This window comes from Octodon degus, unplaced genomic scaffold, assembly GCF_000260255.1.
Source record: "Octodon degus isolate 3935 unplaced genomic scaffold, OctDeg1.0 scaffold00193, whole genome shotgun sequence".
Taxonomy (NCBI): domain Eukaryota; kingdom Metazoa; phylum Chordata; class Mammalia; order Rodentia; family Octodontidae; genus Octodon; species Octodon degus.
In genome coordinates, this window is record NW_004524769.1 from 675,857 (window position 1) to 683,678 (window position 7,822).

At 48.5% G+C, this 7,822-nt stretch overlaps 1 protein-coding gene across 9 annotated transcripts; it reads right to left on the reverse strand.

Moving 5' to 3' along the window:
- Positions 1-1,142: 1,142 nt before the first annotated feature.
- On the reverse strand, positions 1,143-7,619 carry Arl14ep (ADP ribosylation factor like GTPase 14 effector protein). Of its 9 annotated transcripts, none has more exons than XM_023704236.1 (5): positions 7,514-7,581; positions 5,958-6,089; positions 3,613-4,110; positions 2,598-2,725; positions 1,143-1,477 (listed from the first exon to the last, which is right to left on the reverse strand). In XM_023704236.1, the coding sequence occupies exons 3-5, from the start codon at positions 4,036-4,038 to the stop codon at positions 1,249-1,251; spliced, it is 783 nt and encodes a 260-aa protein (XP_023560004.1). In that variant the 5' UTR covers positions 4,039-4,110; positions 5,958-6,089; positions 7,514-7,581; the 3' UTR covers positions 1,143-1,248. The 9 variants fall into 9 exon arrangements, with proteins under 9 accessions (XP_023560004.1, XP_023560002.1, XP_023560006.1 ...); XM_023704234.1 differs by having other exon boundaries at positions 7,449-7,537; XM_023704238.1 differs by having other exon boundaries at positions 7,507-7,535.
- Between the last annotated feature and the right edge of the window lie 203 nt (positions 7,620-7,822).

Here is a 7,822-nt window from a genome sequence, read left to right on the forward strand (position 1 = left end):
AAAAAAAAAATTTGAAAGAAATCATTTAGCGTTAAATATAGATTCCCAAAATAATTTAACATTCCATTTTCCCTGAAATGGGCATTGTTCCCAACTACCCCTTATTTGTATGGCAGTGGGACCATGAAAATAAATGACAATAGTTAGGATTGTCCCACATTTAAAATTCTTTCCAAATATTAAAAACTCTTTAGTTAAAAAGGAAATGAAAAACTTGCGCTGGCTTTTCCTCAGTACTGGTGACTGAACCCAGGGCTTCCCAACCAACCACAGCTCTAGTACTTTTCTATCCTGAGACAGCGTGTAACTTGCTATGCTGCCGAGAGTGTGGTACTGGGCCTTGTGTGCTAACTTGCGCCAAGGCTGCATCTTTTCTACAGCACAGTAACTTGTGCTGCACCTCTAAAGTGTGGATCAGCTACCATTTTGTTTGTGCTGTTCAGGGGTGCACAATTTTGTACTTGCTGTACTTCCTGTGGCCACTTCTGGGGCAAAGTCCTTTCACCTCCACCACTTTATTTATTTCGGCAAGTACGCATTCATGGAGTCCCGCTACACACTTACTATCTCAGGGACAGTGGCAGTTATCAATACTGCTAAGACTATACATTTCTTCTACAACCCCATTCATTTTTCACTCAAACTTCTCTTCTCGTTCACCTCTTGGCTGCACTTCCACCTTCGCTGGCCAATATTTTTTGATCATTCATGTCTGCAAAACACCACATATATGACAAGGAGACGACACAACTTTGTAAGTGCTCTGTCCTGAGTGAACTAAGTAAGTGATCCATAGGGATCAATCCCAGAGAGTAATACCATTGGCCCCTTGCTGTGGGACAAATGTGCCAGCCAGGGACCCAGGGATCTGCGGGCCTGTAAGCCAGAATGGTTGACAGCGGACACTGTGGGGCCTGCGATCTGAGGCATGTTGTCAGGGGGCTGGTGTTACTCATTACTAAAATCTGGTCACTGAATGTGGCACCCAAGGGCCCTGTAAAGTGGTGACTGCTGCCTCCTACCAGCTTACGCTGACCTACACAGGCAGGCTTAAAGCTGACTGCTGAGAAACAGCCCACCTCCAAAAATACACCAAATGAATTTTAGGACATCCAAAATACAACATGAGTTGCACACTGAGGTGGTTTTTAAGTCTTTATTGTTTGACTACGAAGTTTAAAATGTATGTTAAGAGTAACAGAATTTCAAAATAGAGGACTTCGAGACCCCTCAGCTTGGTAATGCGCATCACCCTGCATGCTTATTATGAATTATTTCTCCCCCTTCAATCTCTATCTGCTCGTAGAGCCACTTGCGGTCGCAGCGGCACTCGGCTCCACACTTGGTGGAGCCGCAGGCAGGGCACGCGTAGAAGCATCCCAGGCAGTCTTCATCCAGGCAGTCGCACAGGTCCATCCCGCTGAAGATGAGCAGCCCCTGGCTGTCGTAGACCTTGCTCTTGGCTGGAATGACTTGTCTGCAAAACACGCACAGTGCTGCCCTCACACACAGACAATGGCCGCTAAGCCAACCTTCAGGACAGCACCCGAGGGCGGTGCGTGGGCTCGCCGAGGCCCCACGGAGGTGCCATCTGCAGGCCATGCACAGCACCCCACAATCAGCCAGTGACCTCCGTCTGCCAGAAGGTACCTCACTTCAAGGGCTGAGAGAAATTCAGAATGCCTGACTGGGCCCTTGGAGGTGCCCACTCGGAGACAAATAGGTAAGAACTTTCTCCATAAATACATTTATTTCTGTTAAAATGATTTTTCCTTTACTACAAACAATAATAGTTAATAGTAGCTTATTTACTGGTTATCAATCTCTTCACTGCTTTGTAAATATTAAGTTTTTATTTGGATCCCAGCATATTACCTTATAGGTTCTTGCAATGTAATGAACCTATTTCTTATTCTTTAATGGCCTCTAGTAAATCTGGCCTACAAATATATAAATCACTTAATGGAAAATTTTAACAGATGGAATAAATTTGATATAGAGAAACGCAGACCACACTTAAAAATAATTCTGAATGTTATACTATTTTGCAATTTATATTTTAGAAATATCCAACTTAAAGTCCTATTTTAAACAGTTCAGCTCTTCCATCCATTTCTGTGGACAGTAACAGAACTGCTTCTGTTTCAGATACACAACAACTTAAAAGTAATCTCGTATTATCTCCCGCTGGCATCTACTCAAGGAGCAGAGACCTAGTGCTAACCCATCACCCCTGATCACCAAGATGGGCACCGCCCAATTCTCAGGCGCATGTTCCCGCCATGTCTTGCCCACTTTACTGCAACCCTTAGAAAGAAACCCTTTGAGTTAAGAGAGATGCTTCAATTTTTTTTTTTTTTTTTTTGCGGAACCGGGGGGATTGAACTCAGGCCCTTGCCCTTGCCAGGGAAGCGCTTATTCCACTGAGTCATCTCCCCAGCCCCGAGATGCTTCAACTTTACATGAATAAAATCAAGACCAACCACTGGATGTAGTTTTAAAACTTTCCTATCATCCAATTGAAAATGTTCATATAGAAAACTCAAAGCTTAGAGACAAATAGAAGACAAAGCAGATGGGAAGAGCAAGGCACTTACCTGTCCTGACCAGCAGGTGCGCTCTTTGTGAGCCTCCGCTTTTCCCTTTTACCAGTTTCTGCAGCAAATTCTGTTTGCTTTCCTGGGTTTGTAAACTGGAGAGACCTTAATGCTTTAGCAGTTCTTCCCTGAGTAAAGGTAAGCAAAGGAGCAATTCAAATCTTGACATCAGACAGTAAGTAAATACTTCAGTGTTAACCCAATTATTCCTCACACATATACTCAAAAAAAAGGCTTCAGAGATCAAGGGCAGGAAAGTGAGTGCCCCACTGGACTGCACTTCAGCTGGGCAGGCTAACGTGCTGCAGCACTCTCATCATTTGAACCCTGGTCTGTGGCACAGGAGGGCAGCAGCCAGCTGACACAGGAACGTTCCCGCTGCTGCTCCGTGCAAGGTAGGCTGAGGATCTGTGTGTGGCCAAGGTCACGCACCCAGGGTGCTGGGAGCAGCTCTGGAACCCTCCAAGCAGAGAATTCACTTGCAGATTCCAAATTGCACTACAGTACTTTAAAAAGCTTTGTTAACATAAAATTCTGAGCTTAAGAGTTCAAGTGTATTACTCGGGGAGGTAAAAAGTCGCAGTCAGGACTGGGGGCAGAGGAAGGGTGGGAATTAAGACAGCCCAATGCAAGGGGCATAAAGACCTGGAAACTGATGGTGCCAGCAGCAAGAAAAGGGATGAAGGCGCGCTCTGCCATGCACCACTTTCCAGGAGGCCGTGGCCACTATGTGCTGCAGGCACGGCCAGCCCTGGCTTTCCCAGCATGTTCTAGAAGCCCCTGCAATGTCCAAGACCAGAAGTGGTAGCGCAGGGTCTTGGGCTCACTTGTTCATTCCTTCCTGCGCCTACTTTAGTACCCAATCTTGACCCTGTGTATATGGAAATACCGGGAATGCCCCCCTCATTAAAAATTTAATTTGCTAATGAATAATAACAAGAGCTGATTTCCTCACAGGTGGTGAGACTTCCACACTGCAGAAGTCACCTGGTGGAAAGATGACCACCATACATACATCGGATTCAGGCTTTCTTTTTTGGCGGTCCTCCGAGTCCACGTCCACACTTCCATTGATGATCTGGGTGCACTTGGGACAAAGCTTCCAACCAGGCACCAGCTGCCTGCCAAACTTCGCACTCAGGAAAGTGGCATCATCTAAGTCAATGACATGCAGATTTTTTTTGGCCAGCTTTTTATGGATGTTAAAGGGGTCACAACAGGACTTCTGCAAGTCCTCAAACCTGTCGATGTAAATTTTTACGTGATGGAAGCAAATGGTGTTGTTCCCAGACAGCGTCATCCCGGTCCGGAGCTGGAGCAAGAGCATATCATTGGATGACAGCTCCTGCAGAGTCTTGAAGCCTGTGTGCCGGGTGTAGTAGGTTTTGTGGCACTCGTTTGTGGTGCGAAGCTGGACTCCCACTGAGCACGGATCCATCATTCTGGACTGGAGTGTTCTTCCTGTGCTCTTTTGTCTGGAGGGCTCACCTTTGTGGGTCACACACCGATCACCCTAGAGAAAGCATTAAAGACACATTTGTGTTGTAAACTCCTTTATCTGGGAAGCAGAAAAAGCATTTGATACAACTCGACATTCGCTTAGAAAGAAATATCCAGAAAACAAGGGATTGAAAGTATTCACCAGAAGTCTACAATGAACATTTATTTAGTACTGGGGGTGGAACCCAGGGGGCTCTATCACTAAGCTACATCCCTAATCCTTTTTATTTTTTAAGACTCAGCCTCAATATGCTGCCTGGAGCCTTAGATCCTCTCTGAACAAACTGCAGGAACTGTTGAGTTTAAAGCTCAAGTGTCCTATCTGATACAAGATACACTGTCAACTGCAATAAGAAATAAGTGTGCATGTGGATTAAAACTCACTGACATATCAATATCCCTCCCTTAGGTAAATGGCCATGAGGAAGTGCAGACATTGATATGCAGGCTGTTTTACTTTTTTGTAAGGTCTTTCATAGGGTAGCTTCCTGATTGAGAATCAGGCAGTCAGTTCAGGTACTGCTGAAGCAGTCAGGGTAGCCCACAAAGCACAAATTTCAGGCTCTGGTCTATCACAACTAGTCACTGTCTGCCTTCTGCCAACTATACTCTACGGTCACACCTCCTCCTGCTATCCTGTGCAGTGTCCTAACTTCCGGCTTTTTCTCTCTGCCCTGTCTAAGCTAAAATTCTGCTTTGGATCTGTTTCCTAGCTACTGTTTCTTCGCTCATTTTGATTTGTAACCTGGTAACACAGCCTCCAACACTTATTTTCTTTGACTGCCATTTGTTCTTCTCACTGCAGCACAGGGCTCTGCTCCTCCGTGCTGACAGCCTGCCTAAGTGCTCCTTAATTAGCAGTCAGCAGTATGGTATTTATCATCTGTGGTCCTGCCCTGGCACTTGCTGGACCCCCAGTACCAGCCCTAGCCCCATACCTACAGAATCAGAATCCACACTTGAAGAGATGCCCGGACCTAAATTGTGTCTATGCTTTTCGGACTGACTTCTAACACCTTAAGTTATTAACATCATACCACTTCTAAAACCGTACCAGTTACCTGACTGAACAGTGACACAAGTCCTTCAAGTATGTGGTTACACTCATGTGACAGTCATAATTTAGCCCCGTTTCCTTTTGTGGAAAATTATCTTTTCACACAAGAAAAGACTTACTTCAGCCAATCATTTTGGTCAGGATATCTAAGATCTTCAACAGAAGGGAAAAAAAAAATCTCATTTCCTATGATATCTAAGAAAACAAAAAAACCCTTTTGTTAACTTAGATATCATTAATTTGGGTTTTCCTCTCCAAACCGAGGAAAATTTCACCATAATGCACATGAAACCAGAGTAAAATATTTTCAAAGCTATACCTATTGTTAGACACTTACAAACACACTAGCACTGAATTCCTGAATGGGCTAGTGTACACTTTGTGACAAGCTGTATTCTACCTCAGCCCTGTGACATTGGTTCTTTAATGGCCATAATTAAATCCTCAAGCATTTCATGCAAGAGGATGAAGCCCTTTGTTTACCTTTGATCAAGCCAAAATCCTCCTAGTTCTCTTCTGCTTCATGTATAAATTCACAAATGACCTGCTAACAGCTTGTCCCCAAGGGCTAAGTACAACAAAAGGCTTATTAATCCAAATTAATCTCCCCCAGGTCCCTGAAATTTTGCCATCATCAGCTACATAGCCAGCAAACACAAGCACCACAACCTCCACAGCTTCCTCTCAAGGCAAGACGTTGTTCTCCCAGTTTACTTCTTTGCTACACCTCAGGTCTTTCCTAACTTCTTCCCATCTAGATCCTTTTCCTTTCACAGAATGATCCTCTGCAATATTCTCCTCACCTTGTCAAGCCCATAGTTGTTTGGACTTTTAAGAATTCTTCATTTTGGACTTTCTCCTGTTTATTTCTTCAGAATCATACTAGTCTGATGTGTGTGATTCTAAGATTCACCTTTACTCTTTTCATAGCGTGACTGAAAGGATCAAGAGAGAACAAAATGTGCAATAGATCTATCACACACCTTAAGCAGTAAACAAAAATGTGTTCCTTCTAATTTGAACATGGCTAGCCAGGGAATTCCGCAGCGTAAATGCATTGCTCAGGTTCAAAATGAGCAAGTGCTCTCTCTCGCTACCCATTACCAACCTATAAAGTAAGGAAGGTGGAGGGGCTGAGGATGCTGACCTATCTCCCAGGGCTGGTTCTTGCCTGCCTGGGAAGTGCTCACTGATGCACGGCCAGCGAAATGGCCCCGAACAATGAACGAGACAACAGCAGACAGAGCTGAGGATTAAGGGGCCTCTGCCTTTCCTTCCCATATTTGCAGGGCACGTGAGACAAAATACAACTCAGAACAATGATTTCCCTTACGATAGCTTTAACTTTAACTTTATAACCAGTACTGCAAGATGCAGCCACCAATACAGCACTTAGTAGCACCAAGGATGCTGAAGGACTGAAACCAAAGTGTAACCATGCTGCGGGGAAAAAAATAAACAACAAAAAACCTTCTACCTCCTCCTACAAAATAGTCTGGGCTCTACTAAGTAGCACGGTGTAAGCTGTTCCAAGCGCCACATATTCGGGTCAAAGCGCACTACGGCAAAGGTTTTCACTTTACACCACATCTTCTGCCTGGAATGCCCGGGCCTTTCCTGTGGGGAGCGACGGCCTCGCACCCTGAGAGCCGCCCGAGTGCTCCCGCACTGACGGCGCAGCCTCAGCAAGGGCCGCGGTGCTCCGGGACCTTTCTGCCGGGCAGCCTCGCGTTCTCAGGCCGTCAGCTCTCCCCGGTGCGGGCCACGCCCTGCTCGCTTCTCCACCGACCAAAGTAAAGAAACGCCTCCCGGGGCTCCCCTCCCGGCGGAAGCGCAGCCTCTAGCTCCGCGCTACCCTAGCCTAGGAGGGCCGCGCCCCGGGAGAGCCCGGGGCCGCCGGCAGCTATTAGCGGCTGCGGCTCCTCTCCTGAGCACACACCGCCGCTTTGCAGGCGCGAACGCCGCTGCGGGGCGGCCCCGCTCCCGGGGAGGGTCCCAGGCGCCCCCGTCCCGACCGGGCTGTTGGCCCGCGCTGGCCGCAGGCTCCGCGCCAAGCTCCCCTTGGCCCGCAGACCCCGGCTCCCGGGAGCGGCCCGGGCTCCGGCTTGTGGCACCGGGCGGTCGGGTGGGCTCGTGCTTGGCCTCGCGTCGGCCGCCTGGCAGCGGCTTCTGACAGGCAAGAGGCTGCAGGCTGCGCTCAAGGCCGCAGGGAGCCCAGGGGCGCGGGCCGAAGTCCGGCCCTCCCCAGGGGCGACTCCGCGGAGGGGACACGGCGACGCCGAGCGGGCTCGCACCCACGGGTCGCGGGGAAACAGGTGGACCCGCTTCCCCGAGGTCCCACGGGCCGCCGACCTCCCACCTGGCGGCGCTTCCTCCACGCGCGTCGACTGACTTCCGGCTCGTCCACGCGCTGCCACTGAGAGGACGGCGCGCCGGCTAGAGGGGCCGTCGTCATCATAGAGAGGACCCGAGGGAGCCTAGAGCGGCGCGCCGGGGACGGCAACCGGAAGTGAGCAACGGCCGGCTGTGGCCCCTCAGGGTGGACGGCTTCGCGGTTTCCTCGGGAGGTCGCGGGCCACTCCTTCCCAGACACAGGTTCCGCTGAGTCCCTCTGCGCGAATAGTAGAAGTGCGCGCCCACAGTTCCCGACCCTGGGGGCCGAGTGTGT

Coding starts and splice junctions, on each gene's coding strand:
- Arl14ep (XM_023704233.1), bottom strand. CDS start 7,612: ATGATGACGACGGCCCCTCTAGCCGGCGCGCCGTCCTCTCAGTGGCAG. Junction 4,111..7,513: donor CGTGGAGGAAGCGCCGCCAG/GTGGGAGGTCGG, acceptor TGCTTTCTCTAG/GGTGATCGGTGTGTGACCCA. Junction 1,478..2,597: donor GCACCTGCTGGTCAGGACAG/GTAAGTGCCTTG, acceptor CGTGTTTTGCAG/ACAAGTCATTCCAGCCAAGA.